Genomic DNA, 24,510 nt, shown 5'->3' on the forward strand with positions numbered 1-24,510 from the left:
CTTTGCAATGAGTTGCCCTAGTGTTGAACTATGTACTTTAGCTTACTCTATGATCTGCCGAAATTGTTATCGTTTACTATATTTGGCATGAAACTCTTGGATTCCAATCTTTGAGTTTCTTATTCTGCTTTGAAATAATGTGGGATTTAATATTCCCTTAATTTAAATAATGTTACATCACCAAAATGAAGCCTATTGGCTCTTTTATTTAAGTTAATTCTTTCATGTTTATATTTGGCACATTTGTTTGGTATGACATTCTAAGTAAAATCAATGCATTTAGCAAACAATTGCAAAATATCTCTTGCAATATTATGGAAGCCTTGAATCATTAGATGTCACGAAAAAATTCTTGACGTCATATAGAAGCGAAAATAATTTTATGAAAGTTAAGCACCAAGCCCATAACTTTGCTCTAAATATTGAGTTAAATGCTGATTTCCCAACTAACGACAGCACATGAACTCGACATGTAAAAACTCAATTTGATTATGTATGTCCTGACGAATCAATTACTAATTTTGAGTGACATTTTCAAATTAATTTTTTTAATGTAATTCTTGATTCAGCAATAACATCAATTACTGAGAGATTTGAACAGCTAAATAAATATGAATCAATTTTTGGGTTTCTCTTTAACATTGGCAATTTAAAATTTGATAATGATACAGTAAAAAAAAGCTTGTTCAACTTAGAAATTGTTCTGTCTGATGGTGATCAAAAAGATATTTCAGCAATAGATTTATTAGATGAATTAAAAATATTGTCTCGGAGGATATCAAATAATTATTCTCCCAAAGAAGTATTAAATTATATTTGTGCAAATAACTGCATAAGTCTTTTTCCTGATGTGTACACATCACTATGAATTCTTTTAACAATCCCAACTACAGTTGCAAGTGCAGAACGCAGTTTTTCTAAATTAAGACTTATTAAAAATTATTTGAGGTCCACAATGTCCCAAGAGAGATTAGATGGCTTAGCCACTTTATCTATTGAAAGTGACATAGCCGAGACATTAGATCTAGAAGAAGTAAAGTCTTTTGTCGAAATTAAGGCTAGAAAGGTTTATTTTTTAAAATAATTAAAATTGTTAATTCTTAATTTAGATTTTTTCATATTTGTTTTGTCATATTTAATGTGATTTATGTAATATTTATAAATTGTGTTAAAATTATGTACTCATTATATAATAAACACAAAAATATTTATTTATTTATTCACTATATATTAATATATATAATTTTTATATATACATATACAATTTCGACCGAAGGGCGGAAAAAAAACTTGCCCACATTTGCTCCGGCTGCCGCTGGTAACAGGCAGTATCCCTGTTTTACACCTCTGCCAATCACGCATTTTTTTAAATTTTTCCTACTTTTGTCTTTATTATGGCAATCTGGTTCATATATAATTCAGCTATTAACCTTCGATATCTCCAATCTAAACCTATTTTGCATAACACTTTCCATCAGATTTTCCCATTTCACCATGTCAAATGCTTTTTCAAGGTCAACGAAACATATATGAACTTCTATATTCCTTTTGCATATGGTCCTCATTACTCCAATAGTGTTAAATAAGATATTGATATTTGGGCTTTGTAGAGTTTAAAATGGCTTATGATGAGTTGCCAAAAGAATACTTATTTTCTAGTTTTCCATAGAAAATAATGGAATTATTATTAAAGTGGGTTATAGTGCTGTAGAAGATTATTAATAATCAATATAATTGATAATCAGTGTAATGCTGGCCTAGTTGGCTGGCATTTCATGTCCATCAAGGGATAAATTAGTCGGCCAGGTTGGCCGAGTTAGTGTAACCATTCTCAACCAACAGGTTGCAGATTTGAATCCCACTACAAGTGTAGATGTTTGTGATTGCCTTTAGGTCGGAGATAACTTTCACTGCCTTGCTTATTGAAGGCCTGAAGTGGCTTGAAAAAGTTCCATGTTTGGTCTCTAGAGCAAAGTTTATAGACTATGCAAAAACAAATTTAAAAATTAAAACTTATATAATTGTTAAAAAATAGAAAAAAAATTCTTACCCTACTAGTGGTATTGATGTACTATATGTTTACTAATAACCGTTCATGGGTAAGGAAACACATAATCATTATTTTAACTCATGCTATAGAAAGTTAGTTTGAAGAGGGGAGAAGTGAAAGAATTGATTGTTTTGGCTGGCATGAATGATTTTGAAAGGTGAGAAATATGCAATGAGAGAAGATATGAAAGAGTTGCTGATAGAAGCAAACAAGAAGAGTATGTGCAGGAGGTACTGTTTGCAGTCCATAGATTCACAGAGTGAATTTGATTAATGAAAGGATTAGTATATGCTGGATTGGCTGCATTTAAATAGTTTTGGAATTACATGTTTGGAGAGTGTTGTTAGTACAAACTGAGAGAAACTAGAAATATTGGGTGGTGGTGGGGGGAATGCAGTCTAGTGTGGTTCAACTACCTCTGAGACAAATGAGTGTGTGTGTACATAAATGATTATGCAATTAAATGCAGTATCAAGGTTTCTAATCCAAATGGGTTGGTAATGACCTTACACAAGGGTAACCTTGAGTCCAAGGGAGGATGTTGGAAATGTAAGCACACAAATGCCAAAAGTATCGGAAATAAAAGGGATTTTTTGGCATAGCTCAGCTAGTCTTGGCCAAAAATTATAGGCATTAATGACACCTGGTTGACAGAAAATATACATACAGCAATGGAATGTAAAGGGTATTGTATTTTCAGAGAGGATAGTGGAAATAGGACAGTAGCTGGGGTATGGCTAATGATACATGACAGACAGATACCAAAGAGTAGTATATGGTGGGGTGGAATCTAGGAGAATGAGGGTAACTAGTGAAGTTCCTCAGGGTTCTGCACTAGGGCCACTGCTCTTTAATTTGTATATCAAAGATGTAGGGAAAGAATTAAGGGGGGGATATTCAGTGGTTGGATGATGATAATGCAAAACTGGGAAGATCAATAGTTGATAAAAGTGAAATAGATATTCTCCTGCAGAATGATTTAAATAAATTGGCATTGTGGGCAAAGAATAATGGTTGTCAATTTAATGTTGCAAAATGTAAGGTGGGGTATAGTGCTAATGTTGCAAAATGTAAGTTGGAAAGGCCTGAAGGCTTTTCAATATAATTACACTGAATTACATATGGTGTAATTATATTGATGGTACTGGATTGTAGGAAATTGATGAAGCTAGAAACTTGGAGATAATGGTGGACAGAGAGTTGAAGTTCAGAGGATATACTGCAAAAGTTGGTAAAATAGCTCAAAGGATTATTTGGATGTTGAAGAGCATGCTAACAAGTAAAGATAGGGAAGTTATTATCCCTCTTTATAAGGCTATGATTTGGCCACATCATACTAGTGTGCATAGATTTGGTCAGCTGGGATTTTTGGAGATCAGAGGTAGCGGAGAGGATTCAGAGACAAGTGACTAGGCTGGTGACAGGTCTGTGGAAGGTTCCCTATTGTGTGGGTTGCAAAGTTAATTTGATAAGTGGAAAAGAGGGGATATGAATAGAAACTTATAAATTATTAAAGGGGTTCTATAAGACAACACAAAAAAAATTTTTCAATACATGACAAAGAGAGAACTAGAGGTAACCCCTGGGAGTTGTGTAAGAGAGTGGTTAGTAAGGGTGTGCAAACTTTTTTGCTTGGAGAATGAATGAATGAATGGGAGTGAATGGAATGGATTGCTAGAATTAGTTGGAAGTTCCTGACACTGAATGAGTTTAAGGAGTATGATAAGTATTGTGTGTATAAGGGTTAGTGTGGTCTCTTGGGTTGAGTCTTCCGACTCCATGGAGATACCTGTATAATAATAATATTTTGGATCAGATTGACAGACTTTTTCAAAAGATATACTTCTTTACAGTCATTTTTAATTAAACATTAATTATAATAATATTTTTTTGCTTGGAGAATGAATGAATGAATGGGAGTGAATGGAATGGATTGCTAGAATTAGTTGGAAGTTCTTGACACTGAATGAGTTTAAGGAATATGATAAGTATTGTGTGTATAAGGGTTAGTGTGGTCTCTTGGGTTGAGTCTTCCGACTCCATGGAGATACCTGTATAATAATAATATTTTGGATTAGATTGACAGACTTTTTCAAAAGATATACTTCTTTACAGTCATTTTTAATTAAACATTAATTATAATAATAAAATACATGCTATGTTCTGAAATATAGTAGTTCCAAAAGGGATAATTTGCAAACCATCTATGACTTGTGGGAAAGGATTTGAATATCTGAAGTTTTACCAGTTTTCTTTTTTCAAGTTTATAAGCTTTTTTCCCTCACTGTGTTTCCAGCACTGTGTTCTGATTTGTAGGTTACAATTGTTACCTTTTTTTTTGAACAAGTAATAATTCAGAGGGAAGAGTAAGTAATACCCATGACATATGCAACAAACTGCATATGCCATGGATTGTTTGCTGCTGCAGAAACCTATAAGATTAGATAACAGATTTAAAAAAAAAAAAAAAGTAATTTTGGTATTCTTTTCAGTGCGTTTAGAAATTTTTACATTTGTCCTTTTTAGTTTTTTCTGTATACAATTTGTTATTTTTGAAAGTCACCCAAGAGTACTGTAATTTCTTATAAAAATAATAACTATAATTCCAATATAACTATTATTAGATAAAAGAAGATACATCAGTAATCATGAATGCTAGAGATTCTGCACCCAAAATTACTGTGCTTTCCTTGAACCTCCCACTTAGAGACAATGATTTGACTTGTCCACTCCTATATGAAAAAATGAATTCATTAACAAGCCGAGCTGATCTGGCTTCTATCATGACTTCTATTACTTATCTTCTTAAGATTCTTTACTAATCGCCTGAAAATTCCTCTCATTTGGTAGATAAACTGACTAATGCAATTCAACCAATCTGACATAGTGGCTAGGCTGGATGTAACATTATTATTTATAAATATGTTGATAGAAACCATTAATCATATTAATGATTTGTTTCCAGTGGATGTAGAACTTTTAAGGCACTGCTCTCACTTCTGAGACCTCCCATACTTGAAATGGTGACATTGGATTTTTTTAAATTAGCATTATGTATTTTTTAGGTAATGGCTCACTATATTTATTTGTTGTAAACCAGTACATGGAAAAATCTGAAGCAGCAACCTTATCTGAAACTGTTCTGAGGTCACCTGTATGATGTTATAATATGGTAAGTAGGAAGGTTAAGTCATCTTCCATATGACTGTATTCCTAAGAAGACTATAAATGATGATGAAATATTTGGGTAAAAGACCAACACGAAAACCAAGAAAATCGTCACGGACAGATGCCATCAGTCAAGATAGGAACATCATCCTACACTGTTCAAACTGGACAAGTGATGTTTGGATAGAGATGGAGATGATGAATCCAGGAAACTAAGGCTTTGGGCTGTAGAGCCATAGAAAGAAGAAGAAATGTATAATCTTTTATCAATTTCTCCTTTTTATTTCTTTACAAAACCTTACTTTACTTACTACTAAACATGGGCATCAGCCAGCCCAAAAATTTCAGTGTTTTCATATCTCCAGAACAGTATTTCTATTTGGGTCTATAAAATTTGCTATTCATCCGGCAAACCAACAGATCACACTGGAATAAGTTGTCAAATTTACGAATGGCAGTGATGCAATAACACCACTCACAATCAAAAGCGATAGGTCAGGAATTTTTGCAATCGATTTCATGGTTAAATCTGCAGATAATTATGAAATAGCTTGGTCTATACTTACACTGCTTTATCTTGCCTATGATTTCCTATTTCAATGCTTCAAGGAGCAATGAGATAGTAAATTTATTCACACAGGTAGTCCTGTGTGAATTTAGTTCTCCAGCACAACTGATGCAAACTACATCCACCTGTGAGCTATTCAAAACATCAGACTGAATACATGGTTGTTGAATCACAAAAATGTGTAACTATTATTTTTTTCAGTGAATCTAGATTTTTTTCATCTGTCCTTTCTAGTTTTTGTTGCACAGGACCATCCTCGCATTCTCTACTTCAACCTTAGCCCCACTACTTAAAGTATTCCGTACATAGTCCCAAGACTCATTTTAATTTTCATAGTGCAAACCTTATTCTAAACTGGTAACCTCATTGATTTATTAACTATTCAAATTCTCTTGAAAGGTCATTACACCAGCATCACTTCTGATAACTTGCTGCAACTTAATATAATCTGACAACAAATTTTTTTAAAAGACAATTTCATCTTTGGAAATCTCACTTGCAAACACTTAACAAATGTTTGCAAGTGAGATGGCTTCCTCAGTGTTTTAGATATGAGAAGAATTATTGTATATTTGACTAATGCTTATAGTCAGCATCAAGAAGCGACGGATGTAAAGGAAGGTGGTTTGATTAAATTGGATATAAGGCAGTTGTATGTTACTATTATTTACAACCTATATACGAGTGGCAGCCACCCTCTTTCAAACATGGTAATGGACATGCACCTTTTAGCAGGCCACTTCTTTAGTATGGTGTGAGATCTCTAATAACATAAGTTATGATGAATAACGTTACTTATTCTTCTTCTTCCTTCACAGGCTTATAGGCCAAGTGGCCTGTTCATCTTTTCCATCATTCTAAGGGGCTTCCTCTGCATTGGGTACCTTTTGGGTGGTAATTTAGAATTTCTTTAGGTATTCTGCTTCTATTCATTCTCAGTACGTGTTCTTTCCATTTTTCTCTACAGCAAATAACTGTTTCATTTACAGAGTTTGTAATTCCAAGTTTATTTCTGATTTCGCTGCTTTTCATTTTATCCATTATTGTGACTCCTTCAGTTCTGTGCAGAAATTTCATTTCAGATGATTCAATTCTTCTTTCATCTACTTTTTTTTTTATTATCCATAAAGTAAGGTAGGTTTAGCTACTATAGTGTAGATTCTTATTCGTGTATGTTTTTGTACATAATTGGGTTTAAAAATTTTATTTATAATGCCTGTTAACTTTGAAAAAGTTTGATATCTTTGGTTCTATATCAGCTTAATTTTCATATGACATTGTGCATCCTAAATATTTGAATGTATTTACTTGCTCAATGATTTTGTTGTTTATTACTATTTTGCTTCTTATTGGATTAGCAGTTTTGAAGGGCATGACTTTTGTTTTATCTGTTGATATTTTCATACCATATGTTTTTATCAGATTATTTAGACTGCATAAATTTATTATTTAGTTTTATTGTTCGAGAAATTAATAATAGTGTTCATTTTGAAAATTGATGTTAATATTCATGAGATCAACGATCCCTCACTGTTTGTCTTCACTTTTTATCTCTTCATCAGGAAAATAAAATATTCTGAAATGGTACTGGCTGTCTGCTTTGTGATTTGATGGCCTTAAGAGTTGACAACATATGATTTACATGAATTCCATTATCAGTTAATATGAAACTTTGTGGCAAAATATGAGATATTAAAATGAACATAGATGATATCTTCTTAAGTCATCATCATCAAATTCCTGACATGTACCCTCAAGGGGTGTACAGAATAGGATAGTATTGGGTTGGCAAATAAGTTCGTTCAGTTTTTCAGAGTGGAATGAAACACATTTTATTTAATATATATAATACATACTAGTCAGTTATATATTGACCCTCTTTATCACTGACCTCTTGCCATCTGTCCACCAACTTAATTATGCCACGTTCATAAAACTCCTGAGGTTTACTGGTGAAAAACTGATCCAGGTGTCTTTTGACAGCCTCCTCATTAATGAAGTTTTCCTCTTCAGAGAATTCTGCAACGATCGGAATAAGTGGTAATCAGAAGATGCCAGGTCCAGTGAATACAGAGGATGCGGCAAAACATCCTAGTCAAGACGCAACGATTTACTCCGGGTTGTTAACGATATGTGGGGTCTGGCATTGTCGTGGTGAAAGACAACTCCTTTCCAATTTGCCAATGCAGGATGTTTTGTGCTGATTGCACGGGCCAGTCATGTTAACCGTGAGCAATAGACAGTTGAATAAATCGTTCTGCCAGATGGTAACACCTCGTAGTGGACAACACTTTTATAATCCCACCACACAGAGAGCATGATCTTTTTTGGGTGCAATCCCGCTTTCGTACATGACTCATTTTTCATCTCCCATAATCATCCGCTTCAAAAATGGGTTGTTTTCTTGGTGACATTGCAGTGAATCACAGATGGATATGCGAGCAGTCATATTGGCCTCAGTCAATTCATGCAGTACCCAAACATTGAGTTTTGAAACATATCCCAGCTTGTGCAAATGGTTTTCAACGCTTGTATGGGATATGTTCAGTACTGCAGCAATCTCCCGCACTGTTTGTGATGGATTTTTGTCGACGATATCCTTCACAACACTCGAATCAACCTCGGTCGGGTGACCAGTGCGAGCCGCATCACTGACGTCGAAATCTCCAGAACGGAATTTGGCAACCACTTTTGGCATATGGGTTCTGTTAAGGCACCATCCCCATATACGATGCATATTTTTTTTTTATGGGCCTCCGCAGCTTGTTCCTTTTTTGAAATAAAAAAGCAAAATATGCCGGTAATGTACGTTATTTCCTTCCATTTCTAAAAATATGTTAAACACACGCAATTGAAGTAGGCCGAATGAAAATTCACTGAAAGGTGATGTAAAATGTCGCTTTTAAACTGCGCAATAGTATCAGGCGAAGCGTAAATTTGTACTAATGCATAAACCGAACAAACTTATTTGTCAACCCAATACTACATGAAAAACTTGCATCACCAATAACTTCCTATCTACAATTTTCCTCCAAATCAATCTGCTACCTGTCAAGACTCCACCATTATCAAATCTTATATTTTTGTCTTCTAAGGCACTTTTACTGTATCAATCCACCTATATCTTGGTCTTCCTCTGGGTCTTCTTCCTACCAACCTAGCAGAGAACACTTCTTTTGCTAATCTTTCCTCGCCCACTCGGTTCAAGTGACCATACCACCTGAGATTAGCTCTGCTAATGCATTCCTGGATGCTGACAATGTCAAGTTCTTTCCTAATATCCTCATTTTTAATATGATATTGCCATTGATGCCACCTGCTCACACCCCTAATCTTTCTCAGGACTCTCATATTTGCAGTCTCTAGTCTTTGGTCTAGTGTTTTATTCCTAACCCAGCTCTCAGATTCATAAGTTAAAATTAGTTCACTGTCTTGTATACAGCTAATTTAGTGTTTTGACTAATTTCTCTCTTATTCCATATAAATTTATTCATTTGACTTCCTACCATACCAGCTTTGTTGATTCTCTTGTCTATTTCCATATTTAATTTACAATCTTGCCTACATAGCTTAAATGTTTTACTTGTTCTGTAGGTTTTCCATTCACAATGCAGCTGATATTTTCAATAATACTTCTGCCTATTTTCATTGTCTTTGTCTTGTTATTGCTGACCTTCATACCATATCTATTAGAACAGTTATTCAATTTAGTCAAAGAATCTTGGAGACTTGTAGTGGATTTATTTAAGAGTATACCATTATCCGCATAAAGTAAAGAGCTGAGATTAACATATCCAATTTTGATATCAGGTTTAATACCACTTTCCTTCATAATATGATACATATAAATAATGAATAACAGAGGAGATAATGTACATCCTTGTCTGACATCAGATTTCACATTAAACCATTTTCCTGTACTTCGTTCAATTCTAACTGCTGACTTAGAACTCAAATAAGACTAAGTATTGCTTGATATAATGCTCCATCGACACCATACAACTGTATTATTTTGAATAGCTTTTCTCTTGGAACTTTGTCATATGCCTTTTCTAGATCTACAAAACTTAAATATATATCTTTCTTATATTCCCATTTCTCAACTATTTATCACTAAATCACTTAAGGAATTGACCATGTAGATACGAATATAAATTAAATTACCTACAACCCCCCCCCCCCTCCACAACAAGGATTACTCTAAATCCATCACAATTCTCTACATCCGAGGCACCTTGGAAAAAATTACCAAAATCTTAGAAAAATATGACTTGACCTCCTGTTACAGACCATACAGAAAATTGGCATCTCTTATCCGCTCCACTAAAGTAACCAACCACTTCCCCTAGACCTACCTGGTATACCAGGTCCCTTGGCTGTAAACCGTCTTACTTTGGCCAAACAGGCAGGACAGCGAATATCAGAATTTCTGAACACAAAGGCTACATCCGTTTTCACAAGTACAGCCATTCTGGTCTTGCAGACCATGCTTTGGATACACGCCACAGAATACAGTGGAAGAAAGCTACAGTAATACACCATAGCAAATACAAATTCGAAAGACTATTTATGGAATCAGCCTCAGCCCTAAGAATCTCTCCAAACCTCAACAAATTTTGTTGTATGAGACTGCCCCAAATTTGGGAGTTTTACATCAGTAGACCTTCAGCCCAACGGCCAAGAACACCTGCTTAGCCCGCTAGAGGACACCATCAGGACTTTTAGGAGAACAATAGCTTCATCACTTCATTCTCAGTTACTGTGTTGTAGTGCCTACGTGCACGTGCCTTTTTTTGTAAGTTCCTTTTGAAGATGGCAACGTGACGTTACCGAAATATCGGAAATATTTATTGAAGTGTAATTTAATTTATATTCGTATCTACGTTGTCAATTCCTTAAGTGATTTAGTAATGCATAACCAACGTATAAGCCTGTCTATGAGAATTCTTAACTATTTGTTGTAAAGTGGAAATCTGATCCTGACAACTTCTATTTAAATATATAAGCAAAACTCATTAATAAAATTAAATAACTGATGTAATCAGATTTATGAAACTTAAAAAAAAAAAAAAAAAAAATAGGCAGAAAATACCACATAAACAGAACAAGTATATGTGGTGCCCAGATCTGGGCACAGTAGTCTAGATGGGGTCTTATCAAGGAACGATAAAGAGGAGCAAAAATATACAAAACATAAAGAACAGCCTCAAATAATTCCCATTAAACTATTCTCAAATGTTGTTCTTATCCACTAGTATTTGCCTCTATCTAAGTAATTCTATATTATGAATACCATTTTAATTAAAAGAAAATGAGTTATAATGAATGTATTTTTGTTCTGTGTACTAATCAGAAGAAATGACATAAGAATTTAGTAAACTTACAAAACAGTCATTGCACCAGTTGAATTCATAAATTGAGGGATGAATGCATTTAATATGCTCTCTTTACTAAAACCTGTATATGAATACCATTTTCTTTTAATTAAAATGGTATTCATAATATGGAATTAATACATAGATAGAGGCAAATACTAGTGGACAAAACAGTGTAATCTAAATTATGTGAGGCTGTGTATCTTTATTTTTGTATATATTTTGTTCCTCTTTATCGTGCCTTGATAAGACCCCATCTTGACTACTGTGTTCAGACCTGGGTGCCAGGGTTTCTTCTGATGGGGAGGAGGTAGAGAGGATCCAGAGGTGAGTGACCAAGATGATAGCTGGTCTATGGAATGAACTTTACGAGAACAGGTTGAAGATCTGTGGGTTACAGAAATTGGTTGATAGGCAGAAAAGGGTTGATACATTCAAATTACCGAGGAGTTTTTATAAGATTAATTCAGAGGAAATTTTTCATAACAGGTCTGGTGGTGGGAGAACTAGGAGCCATCCATGGAAACTGAGCAAGAGTGTAGTTAACAAGGGTGTTAGAACTAGGTTTTTTACTTGGAAAGTGGTGAATGAGTGGAATAAACTGCCAGAGGCTGTTGTGGGATGGATTTGTGGGTGCCATGACTGTGAATGAGTTCAAAGTAAAGTATGATAGATACTGTGCGAATGCTGAATAGTTCTTGACATGATGTTTAGGGCCTCCCTCTATGAGTCTAAGGACTCCTTGTAGTTGCCCATAATAATAATAATAATACATTTTTCTATACTCAGCTGTGATAAACTCTAGATATATTCATTAAATTTACTAGTTAAACAAAAGTATCAAAAAGTGTATTTATAGTAAAATTTCATAAATTTTTATATATATATAAGGGATAGTTAATATAAGGCATCAAGGTAGGGTTGGGGCTAATGGGGGTCTTAAATTCATGTACACTAATGCTTAGGAGTATTAGGAACAAGAAGGAAGAGTTTTTGGCCATGGTTGGCACTTCCAGACCACAGGTTACTGGTATTAGTGAAACATGGCTGACTGTAGATGATATAGCTAGTGGGATTGAATGCGATGGGTATAGTGTGTTCAGGAATGACAGGGAGAATAAAATGGGGGGAGGAGTATTGTTGATGATAGCTGATGAGCTGCAGCCATGGAGAATATAAGTTGAATTGCAGGATAGAGAAAAGAGCACATTTGAGGCCATTTGGTGTGAGATTGTAGCTAGCAGAACTAAATATACAATTGGGTGCTGCTATAGACCAGGTGATGGAAAAGATGGTGGTGACAGTATGCACAAGCAAATAGAAGAAATGAGTGGAAGGAGGGTGATTATTATGGGAGATTTCAACTATGGTTGCATCGATTGGAGTGAGGAGAGGACACACGGGAGGAAGGAATTGGATTTTATGCGGTTATTAAGGGATAACTATCTGCGACAGCATGTAATGGAAAATACTAGGGGTCAGAGAGTTCTTGACCTAGTAATGACATCTGAGGATTTGGCTGTAACAAATATGACCACATTGCCACCAATCGGTGAGAGTGATCATAGTGTCTTGACTTGGGAGGTGGCTAAAGGTGTAGAATTTTCAATTAAGACAGGGTACATGTGGAATTATCGGGCTGGAAAGTATGATAAGCTTAGGAGTTTGATTGGTTCAATGCCATGGCATGTACAACTGCAAGGACTAGAAGTCGATAGTGCATGGGAGGTAGTTAAGAAGTGGTTGCATGAAGCAATGGCTGACTGTATACCTAGAGTCCGAATAATAAATCAACTAGGGGTTAAATGGATGAATAACACCATTAAGCTTGAGCTGCAAAAAAAAGAAACAACTATGGAGGGAATTTAAGGAGAAAGGTGACCGGCAGGCACACAAACGGTATAAAGCGCAGGAGAGAAGGGTAATGAGTGTGGTAAGAAAAGCAAAAAAGGATTACGAAAGAACATTGGCCATGCAGGCTAAAGAGAATCCTAAACAGTTTTTTAGATATGTAGCAAGTAAAAGGAAAAATGTACATGGCAGAATGATTTTAAAGAATGCCGATGGTAGGGAGGTAACTGAATCAGTTGATATAGTTGAGTTACTGAGTGAGCACTTTGCAAGAATATATCATCCAGGTGGTGACATTGCAGAAACGAATGTACCAGTAGATTATACGGGAATTGTGGTGAATGAAGTGGAGGTGAGTAGTCTATTGCATAACCTCAATGTCAATACATCTGTGGGATTGGATGGTATACCAGCTCGTGTTGTACGAGAAGCAGCTAAAGTCAGTACCCTTGACCATTTTATATAATTTGAGTCTCGGGTCTGGGTTAGTCCCGAGGGGGTGGAAAGAGGGGAATATAGTTCCACTGCATAAAGGTGGTTCCAAGACTGCTGTTGTAAATTACCGACCGATTAGCATATCAGGAATCATTGTCAAGGTCTTAGAGAAATTAGTCAAGAAAAGAATACAATTGGATATTGTATGGGGGACAACATGGTTTTGTGAAGGGTAGATCATGCCTCAGTAACTTGCTCACGTTTTATAACACAGTGACGGGTGAACTGGATAGGGGTAATGGGTTTACAGTAATACTACTGGACCTTGCCAAGGCTTTTGATAGGATACCACATAGAACCCTAATCAGTAAACTGGAGCAGATGGGGATAGATATAGGGTTGGTGAGATGGATAGGAGGGTGGTTGAAGGAAAGATACCAGAGAGTGGTTTATTCAGGAGTGCAGTCTAAAAGACGGCTTGTGACTAGTGGAGTGCCACAGGGCTCTGTTCTTGGACCACTGCTTTTCAATTTGTTCATCAGTGATATAGGAAAGGATTTGAGAGGAAGTGTTCACTTGTTTGCTGATGATGCAAAGTTGGGTAGAGCAATTATGAGTGCACATGATGTCAAAATTTTACAGGATGATTTGTATAGTTTGGAGGACTGGGCTAGGAAAAATGGATGTCAATTTAATGCGCCAAAGTGTAAGGTGAAACTTTGGGGTCAAAAGAATAGTAGCAGTATATCGCATTGGTGGAACCATACTCCAGGAGATTGATGAGGCCAGGGATTTGGGAGTATTGGTGGATAGGGAGTTGAAGTTTAGGGGCACATTGCAAAAGTGACTAAAACAGCTCACCAAATCACTTGGCTTCTGAAAAATACTTTAACATGCAGAGACAAACAAGTTGTTGTTCCTCTGTATCGAGCCTTGATAAGACCCCATCTGGACTACTGCGCCCAGTTATGGGCACCAGGGTTTCTTCGTGATGGGGATGAAGTGGAGAGGGATCCAGAGACGAGTGACCAAGATGATAGCAGGTCTGTGGAATGAACCTTACGAGAATAGGTTGAAGATTTGGGGGGTTGCAGAAATTGGTCGATAGACGAAGGAGGGGTGATATGATTGAGACATTCAAATTACTGAAGGGTTTCTATAGATTGATCCAGAAGATATTTTTGAAAATATGACTGGTGGTGGGAGGACTAGGGGCCATGAATGGAAGCTGGGAAAGAGCATGGTTGACAAGGGTGATGAGTGGAATAAGCTTCCAGAGTCTATTGTGGGTGCAACGACCGTGAATGAGTTAAAGGCGAGGTATAATAGATACTGTGTGAATGTCGAATAATTGTTCTTGACATGATGTTAGGGCCTCCCTCGATGAGTCTGTCGACTCCTTGGAGTTGCCTGGAACAACAACAACAATAATAATATATATAATTGCCAGCCTAGTTGGTCGAGTGGTTAGCGTATCCGCTCTCCAGCCAAAAGGCTGCGGGTTCGAATCCCGCCATGGGCATGTATGTTTGTGATTGTCTGTGAAAGTACTAGTGGTAGTCGGCAGTAGATGGCGTTGGTGTTAGATGATGAAGGTTGGTGAAGTAGTGAGACAAAGAGTTGTAAAGTAGATGCCCTCCCTCGATGAGTCTTTGGACTCCCTGGAGGTGTGATGTAATAATAATATATATATACACACACACATACACAGGAGAGATTATCAAATTAAGATAAATTTACATGATAGGTTAATTTTTTAACCAATTGTAACATATGCATTTGAAATTAATGATAAATATTATTACAGTCTAGATTAGATTTATATTTAAATTTTTAATCAGATTGAGAAAAAACAGCTCGCATAAATAACTCTGCAATATTCATAGAAAGAGAGAGAATACCATAATTTTGCATTGATTATCTTATCTCGGTGTTTCTAGTCAGTAAAATTCTAATATAAAAATGTCTACAATCCAAGTAAATACCCTGAATGATTATATATATATATATATATATATATGGAGAGAGAGAGAGGTGTATTGAAATTCTAATGAATAATCAATTCAACTAGCAGTATGCAGGAGAGATTATCATATTAAGATATATTTACATGATAGGTTAACTTTTAACCAATCGTAACATATGCATTTGAAATTTAAGTTAGATTAAAACACTTCAGAAAAACTGGAGATCCATAAAGATTCTGAAGATGAAGAAGTCAGCAGGTGGGATCAGTGACAAAACTTATTACATATGTTTTATATTGAACAGTTTTATCGTTACACTAATTAAAATACATGCAAGAAACAAAAATGGAAATCAAAGTTTAGAAAAAGACTGAGGTAGATTGATATAGCGAGATCTGTTCTTAAAAGATCGAAAATAAAATTATAGACCTAAAAATAATGCTGAATTTGGAAGACAAACTATTTAGAACTTTTTCATTGCACTATCATAGTATCCTATACTTCAGAGAAATTTATGATAAATATTATTACAGTCTAGATTAGATTTATGTTTAAATTTTTTAATCAGAGTGAGAAAAAACAGCTGGCATAAATAACTCTGCAATATTTATAGAAAGAGAGAGAATACCATAATTTTGCATTGACTACATGTAATGTGGTTATTGTTTCACATAAGAAGTGCCTATATGCCAAAGTATAATGAATATTAGTGAAGAATTTTTTTTTTTTAAATAACGAAATCTGTGGTGCGATCATAATTAAAAGAAACACATGTATTAATCACAGTGAAAATTATTTGATTGTAAATATTTCATCCTAAGTATCTTAGGACATTATCAGTACAGTAGTTTAAAACAATAATAGGAATAACATACAGTTAGGGCGCATGATTACAATAGAATCTCGTTAAATGTGCGTAACGTGTTACAAAAAAAAAATTATTTAACACAATTTTGTATGACAATTTCCCATACTTTTGCAATAGTAAGAATGTCATGGCGGTTTAAGTTTGGTCTGTGTAGTAGGACTTCAGAACTTTCTTTGTATAAACGTTCATCTTTATATAAAGATCTATGTAAAAGTTAAGACTTTTCCCAATGGATCCTATGGTTTGGATTTTCAATTCCGTGTTGAGAGAGGCCAGATTTCTGCGGTTTAAAGAGACGAATGTGGTCTCGATTTTCTTTATCACCAAACCTACTTGTTCTAGAACACCTTGAATAAAAAATATTCACTTTTGAACCCAAACCAAAAATTTGGTTAAGATATGTCGACGACGTATTTGCAGTCTGGGATCATCCCGAACATGAATTACAACTGTTTCTAGATAAAATTAACCTTCTTCATCATCGCATCAACTTGACGTTAGAAAAAAGAATCTCCACAGGGTATCTCCTTTTTGGATTTACACATCCAAAGAAAAGAAGACAGTTCCATCACCACGTCTGTCTTTCACAAGTCTACATTCTCAGGTCGCTACATTCACAATTCTTCTGCTCATCCATCTCAGAAATCTGGCATTATTAAATCACTAGTTTCCAGAGCACACAAATTCTGCTCCTCTGAAGAATCTTTAAACCGGGAATTAGAAGTAATCAAAAATACAGCCATCCTAAATGGATATAATCCGAAAACAACTAAAAAAATCATCACTCACTTCTCCACATATCAAACCAGACAGGAAGAAGTCCCTAGGATTCCCATACCTTACGTAAAAGGCATCTCCGAACGTCTTTCTAAAATTATGAAGAAATACAATTTTGCCACTACTTACCAACCTATCAACCAAATTTACAACTTGTTACCTTCTCCTAAGGACAAACTCTCACCTTTGATGTTGCCTGGCATTTATGAAATTCCATGCTCATGCAAATTGTCTTACTTTGGACAGACGGGTAGGACTGTTCAGAAACGCATCTCAGAACATCAAGACTATATTCGTCTGTTTAAACCACAGAAATCTGGTCTCTCTCAACACGGAATTGAAAATCCAAACCATAGGATCCATTGGGAAAAGTCTAAACTTTTACATAATAGATCTTTATATAAACATGAACTTTTATACAAAGAAAGTTCTGAAGCCCTACTACACAGACCAAACTTAAACCGCAATGACGTTCGTTCTTACTATTCCAAAAGTATGGGAAATTGTTATACAAAATTGTGTTAAATAATATATATATATTTTTGTAACACGTTACGCACGTTTCATGAGATCCTATTGTAATCATGCGCCCTAACTGTATGTTATTCCTATTATTGTTTTTAACTACTGTACTGATAATGTCCTAAGATACTTAGGATGAAATATTTACAATTAAATAATTTTCACTGTGGTTAATACGTGTTTCTTTTAATTAGTGAAGAATATTGATATTTATAATTTATGATCTTCTCTATTAACATTTTTGTATTGTCACAAAATCATTCTGAAGTTTGACTTACTCTCCGTTCTTTTTAAGGACAATGATGGTATGGAAATTTCCATCATTCACAGGTTGATCAGAGTACATTGTAGTTTCACCATTCCCACTACTGAATCGAGCTTGTACTTTTCCATTCACAAGTGATATTGAGTAGTAATGCTATAAAAAAAAGAAAAAATAAATTATTATTATTATCCGAGACCTCCAGGGAGTCAAGGACTCATCGAGGGAGGCTATAAATCACCCAAACCAGCAATCATACCTTCCCTTAAATTCATTCACACTAGATGCACTCACTACCCCCTAAGGGCAATTATTTCACTCACTCACTGCTGTCTGGGAGAAAAACCTAGCTCTTATCCCTTTCTTGACTGCAAATAAATTTAAATTCCATGGATGCCCCCTATGTTCTCTCCCCTCCTTCCTATAACAAAAAATTTCATCAGTTGATATCCTATAACACCCATTCAAAAGTTTATAGACCGATATCACATCACCCCTCTTTCTCCTGTTAACCAGAGTCTGCAATCCACATACAATCTGTCCTCATAATCTAAATCCCATAATCCAGATATAATCTTTGTAACTCTTCTTTGCACAGCTTTTTTATCCCCTTGGAACCAGGGAGACCAAATCTGCACAGAATAATCTAGGTGTGGTCTTATCAAAGCCTTATAAAGAGGCAAAATGACTTCCAATTCTTATGTCAAGGTTCGCTTCAACATTGCAATTATCCTCTAAGTTGTATTTGCAACTTTTGCTATGTGACCTTTGAACTTTAAATTCTTATCCACCAATATGCCAGATCCCTTGTCTTTTCAGTTTCTTGTAGCATAACCCTGCTAATATAATATGCTGCTGGAACTCTAATCACACCAAAGTGCATAACTTGACACTTACTAACATTAAATTGACAGGCATTTTTGTTTGTCCAAATTTCCAGTCTATTCAAATCATTTTGTAATTGCTGAATATCAGTGGCATCCCTGATTTCCCTGCCTATCTTCACATCATTAGCAAACAATTGCACATCCGATGTTAGATCCTTCCTGAGGTACACCACTGGTCACCTTAAATCTGGCAGATTCGCACCCACTGTATACCACTTCTTGATATCTGTCTGTCAACCACTCCCTGATCCAAGTCAAGAGTTTATATTCCAATCTCATATTCTCCAGTTTATGCAAGAGCCTTTCATGTGGTATCCTATCAAATGCCTTCGAAAAATCCAACATTATCATAGTGTATCCATTCCCTTTATCCAACTCAGCCGTAGCATTGTTATAAAATATGAGCAAATTGCTAAAACATGACCTTCCTTTAGTAAACCCATGCTGTTCCTTGCAGAGTATAACATGTTTGTCTACCCATTTCTGTATGTGCATTCTTACCAACTTCTCTAAAATTTTCACTATAACACCAGAGATACTAATAGGTTGGCAGTTAGACACATCAGTTTTGGCACTACCTTTGTACAATGGAACTAGCATACATTCCTTTTATTCCTGTGGTATCATTCCTGAGCTGAGACTTAAGTTATACAAACATCTGAAAGGCATAGCCAATTTGGCTGAACAATCCTTTAGCAAACGGGTTGATATTCCACCTGTCTCTATAGACAAATTCTTATCCAGGTTATGCAACAGCTCTTCAACTTCATTTTCATGAACCTCTAACTCTTTATCCAATGCTGCTACTGTACACCATGTTACATACACCTGGTTGATATATCTTAGAAAAGTGAGCACTCATTGACTGAACATTAGCTTCTGACACTCGCATACCATCTACATTCGATACAGATATTCTTCGACATTCATTCTTTCTTTTACTTGTAGCATAACAATAAAATTCTTTTGGATTGCCTTTAGCTTGCATGGCCAATTTCTTTTCATACTCCAATTTAGCTTTCCTCACAATACTCGTTACTTTTCTGGCCTGAGCTTTATATATTTCATAATTCCTCTCACGATAGTCTTTCCACATTATCTTCTTGTGAATTTCTTGCTTAATAAGATTGGACATCCATTTCACTCTCAAACTATTTATTCTTCGAACACTATGGATACATTCAGATACCACCTCATTTAAGCTCTTTTTCAAAGATTCCCATGCATTGCTGACATTTTTCTCATTTAGTAACTGATACCATGGGATCAAAGATAGTATTCTTCTAAGTTGATCATAATTTCCAGCTTTGTAGTTCAGCATGTAACCTGTTTTAATCTCAGCATCAATACAATTAGATACTTCCCAAGAAAGTACAGCATTTGGTGATCACTGTCACCAATGGTGCACCCGGGAGGGGGTGCACCATTGGTGACAATAAAAAGGGTAAAAAAAAAACACTAGAAAATTTTTCAAAAAACGTTTTCTTGATTAAAATTCATTTTTTTAAAATTTTATTTATATTGTGTCTTCTATTTCTATACTATTCATGAATTAGCGATCATTGCAGATGCTCAGTCATAGGTTGTATGTGATGTGTAGTGTGTGTATTCTCAAATCGTCTACTCAACTCGACCCCCCCCCCCCAAGATTAAATCCTGAGCGCACTACTGACTGTCACCAATTGGTGGTAAAATAGCCATATTCTTGACAGAGACCCCTTCTGATGCTATGAGCAGCAAATCCAACACTCTTTGACCTCGAGTTCCTTCTTTCAGATGCTGCTTGAGATAGTTGTCTCGCAACAATTCGATAAATTCCTCTTCTTTCTTATCATGAGATTTTTCTTCTACCCCAATACAATATTTGGAAAATTAAAGCCACCCATAATGATCATTCGTTTGGTACCCATAAGGCTAAAATTGGCAATGTATTTCTTCGTCCCCTGCAACTGAGCTGCCAGGTCTATAGCAACATCCTCTCCACCATATATTTCATTCTATTAATTCCACTTCACACAAGATAGACTCAAACTCACAGCTACATGGGACATTGTTACAATCATTGTTTTCTCGTGTTTCTACCCTAACTGGACTTAAGTTATCTGATATCATTAGTAGCACTCATCCTCCTCTCCTATCACTTCTGTCATTCCTAAAAACAGTATATCCATTACACTCGATCCCCCTTACCATATTTGATTCTGATAGCCAGGTTTCACTAATGCCAACAATCTTAGGCCACATCATATTCAATAAAGCAACAAACTCAACCCCCCTTGTGTATAGACATGATAAATTACCACCTAGCCTATTCTTATAATTAGATATGCAATCTATTTGGTCTTGTTCTAGAATTTTCTCTTTTCCCTCCCCAGACATACTTAAAACGTCTGAACCTAAAGCATATTTTTCCACCCCTTTGCCACATATATAACCATGTTTGAAGACATTCATATCTATATCACGTTTGCATACACCATAGCTGAACTTCCACAAACACATTTTTCCCATTCCTCCCTTGATGATCTAGTTTCTCTGACTCTCTGCATTAGATCTCTCACCAAGAAGTAATTTCTCCAGGATTCTGATGCAGGCTATCCTTCTTATACAAGTCTTTTCTGCCATCAAACACATCCCACACATCTAAAAACTCGCATCCATATCTTTTACACTGCCTGATTGTTATGGGATATTTTAACTACAGCAGTATAAATTGGAAAGAGAAAACTGTATGTAGTAATAAGGGAATGGATTTTCTAGAAGTCTTGAGGGACAAATGTCTTAGGAAACATGTAGTAGAAGGAACACGAGGTTCAAGAGTTTTGGATTTGGTCATAGCATCAGAAGAACTGATTATAACTGAGATGGCATCTCTACCCCCAGTTGTGGTTTTGACTTGGAGGATGAATACAAATGCAGGAGTATCAAAGAGAAGGGAATATACGTGGAATTATAAGGCAGGATTTTTTTTTTTTTAAATCAAGGCCAAAAATAGGCATGATGAATACTTAAGGCAAGTAAATCAGAACTAAATTTCCATATGCTGAGGTGACCCTTAAAATAATTTTCCTGGGATCACAAGAATCAGAAAATGATTTAATCGTTATTATTATCCTAAGTGCCCATGGAGTCAGTGACTCATCTAGGAGGTCCCTTTGTCATGCACACTACTCATCATACCTTGCCTTAACATTCAAATTCTCTGCAGACAGCATGCACGATGCGCGCGTGCACACACACAGTGCATTCCAATCATTCACAACTCTCCATGTGCAAAAAAATCTGCTTCTCGCTTCCTTGCTCATACCCTCCTCATACAACTTCCAGGAATGACCTCTTGTTCTTCCCCAATTTCCCACTATTTCACGAAAAACCTCTTCAACATTGATCCTATAGTAACCCCTTATGAACTTGTACGTCATATCATATCATATCATCCCTTTTCCTTCTACCCACTAGACTGAAAATTGCATTGTCTCAACCTTTCTTGATATTCAGCATTCTAGAGATAAGAAACAATTTTGATCACTCACCTATGAACCCTCTACGACCTCTCTCTTCATCCTTCTGAAACCCAGGTGACTAAATCTGTGCACAATAGTCCAAATGTGGTATGATCAGAGCCTTACACAAGGGAACCAGAATCCCCTTACTTCTACAAGTCAGTGTCCTCTGCATCATTGCCAGAAGATCTCAAATTTCAAGATCTCAGATTTCCTCCACCTTCAACAACACATCCCCATCAAGCATAAATTCTAAAACCTTACCTTTTGCAACGTTGAACTGGTATTCCCACTCCCATGCCATTCACATGGTCTATTCAAGTCTTGTAAGACCACAACATCTGCTCTATTCCTCATAATTCATCCCAACTTTGCATCATCTGTAAGCAACTGAATATCACTATCCAAATATTTTCCAATATTATTAACATACAGGTTAAACAGCAACGACCCTAAAATAGATCCGTGAGGCACCACTAATGACCTTCCTCTTCCGGGATATTGCTCCCCACACAACTTGGTTGATACCTATCAGATACTCAATCTCCAATCCTATGTACTAGTTTAATATTCAACTCCATCCACTCTAGTTTGACTATCAACTTATCATGTGGTAATCTATCAAAAGTTTTTGCAAAATCTAAGTATACCACTGTGTATACATCTCCTTTGTCCAATGAAACCATCACCTTATTGTAATAAGTAAGATTAATAAAACATGACCTCCCTTTACCAAATCCATGCTGTCCATCAAAGATAATACCATTGTTATCAACCCAATTCTGTATCCTGGTTCTTACCAGCCTCTCCAACACTTTAACCGCAACAACTGACACAAAGATAGGACTATAATTTCATGCTTGAGTTTTTTCACCTGCCTTATGAAGCAGCACAATCTTGCCTTCCTTCCACTTATTTGGAAGTTGACTCAACGTACAACTCGTGTTAAATATGTTAAGACAGAAGATGTCAACTTCCTGCACATTTCTTTAAAATATGTGGTGATATATCATCAAGTCCCACAACCTCATTAACATCAAGTTTGCTCAATTCCCCATATACCTCTTGTTCACTTAAAATTAATCTCTCCTCATCATCCACTGCTCTAAACTATCCATGATGTCACATTCACAAGAATGAAAGATTTGCCCATTAAATATCTCGACTATATCCTCTGCCGCATTGTTCTTATACCATTTTCTCCAATCATTGTCATCCTATCATAATCATTCTTATTTTTGCTAGCTACTTATCGAAAGAACTCCTTAGGATTTATTTTTACTTTTTATTATTATTCGTGACACCTCCAAGGAGTCTGAAGACTCATCGCGAGAGGACACCTATTATACAACTCCCCATCTCCATCACTACACACACACTGATCCTCTACTACCAATCATTTACATCAGCGCCATCTACTACCCACTGCCACCACAGATAGTATTTTTTGTCTGTAAATTGCGTGTGTTCTGAAGGGCCGATTTGTCTGTATGCGGGATGAAAAACCAGTTTCCGGGAGAAAAAAACCCTGCTACCTCCGTATGAGATTGGCTAACTCGCCTTCGATTGAAAAAATCCATATAAAGATTCCTCTTGTCATGACGAGAATTGAACTTAGGCCTTTTCCAATTGAATGGCGCAACGTACTATCGTTCTTCCAATTGCGCTACAGAGGCTATTGGCTTCATTAGCTAACTGCTGTTCATAATGAACTTTTACTACCCTTTCCAACTGAACCACCCTCCTTGCCCATTCTTTGTATTCCTCATGGATTATTGACATTCCTCTTATGTTGCCTCCATAATACTTTTTTCTTCTTCTCTGCATTGCATGTTTAATTTCTTCATTCATTGCATCTACCTTATTTAACCTTCTGATCCTTAGGAGTCATTTGGACATTGCTTCTACCAGATAGTTCTTGAATACCAACCAAGCAGCATTGATCTCCTTTCCATCCAACTCCTCATTCCATGCTATACCTGCAAGTTGTCTCCTGAACTTCTTATAATCACCAATCTTGTAGTTCCACATATACCCTTTCATCACACTGCTGGCAACCACCTAGGTAATCACTTCTTGGTCACCCTCACCAATTACATGGCTTCTCATCTTGATTCAAGTGGTTATCCCTAGATAATTAATCATTTTCAGATCCTAAAGATTGAGATAGGTTAACTGCTACTATTTCTTTTTTCTGGAATATGTCATATCAATATTATATTCCTAAAGTTCCAGTGCCCATCAAATTATCTGTTGATTCTTTATCTTTCATAGGAA

At 35.9% G+C, this 24,510-nt stretch overlaps 1 protein-coding gene across 1 annotated transcript in view; it reads right to left on the reverse strand.

Moving 5' to 3' along the window:
- The window catches only part of LOC150101107 (laminin subunit alpha lam-3-like), a 789,889-nt gene that overhangs the window by 80,623 nt on the left and 684,756 nt on the right, over positions 1-24,510 (reverse strand). The window contains exon 56 of the mRNA XM_090402236.1: positions 17,860-17,999. Coding sequence (XP_090258362.1) covers positions 17,860-17,999 — 140 coding nt within the window. The remainder of the gene's footprint in view (positions 1-17,859; positions 18,000-24,510) is intronic.

Source organism: Typopeltis vanoorti, chromosome 12, assembly GCF_054136105.1.
Source record: "Typopeltis vanoorti isolate ZY-2024b chromosome 12, IOZ_Tvanoo_1.0, whole genome shotgun sequence".
In the NCBI taxonomy this organism is placed as follows: domain Eukaryota; kingdom Metazoa; phylum Arthropoda; class Arachnida; order Uropygi; family Thelyphonidae; genus Typopeltis; species Typopeltis vanoorti.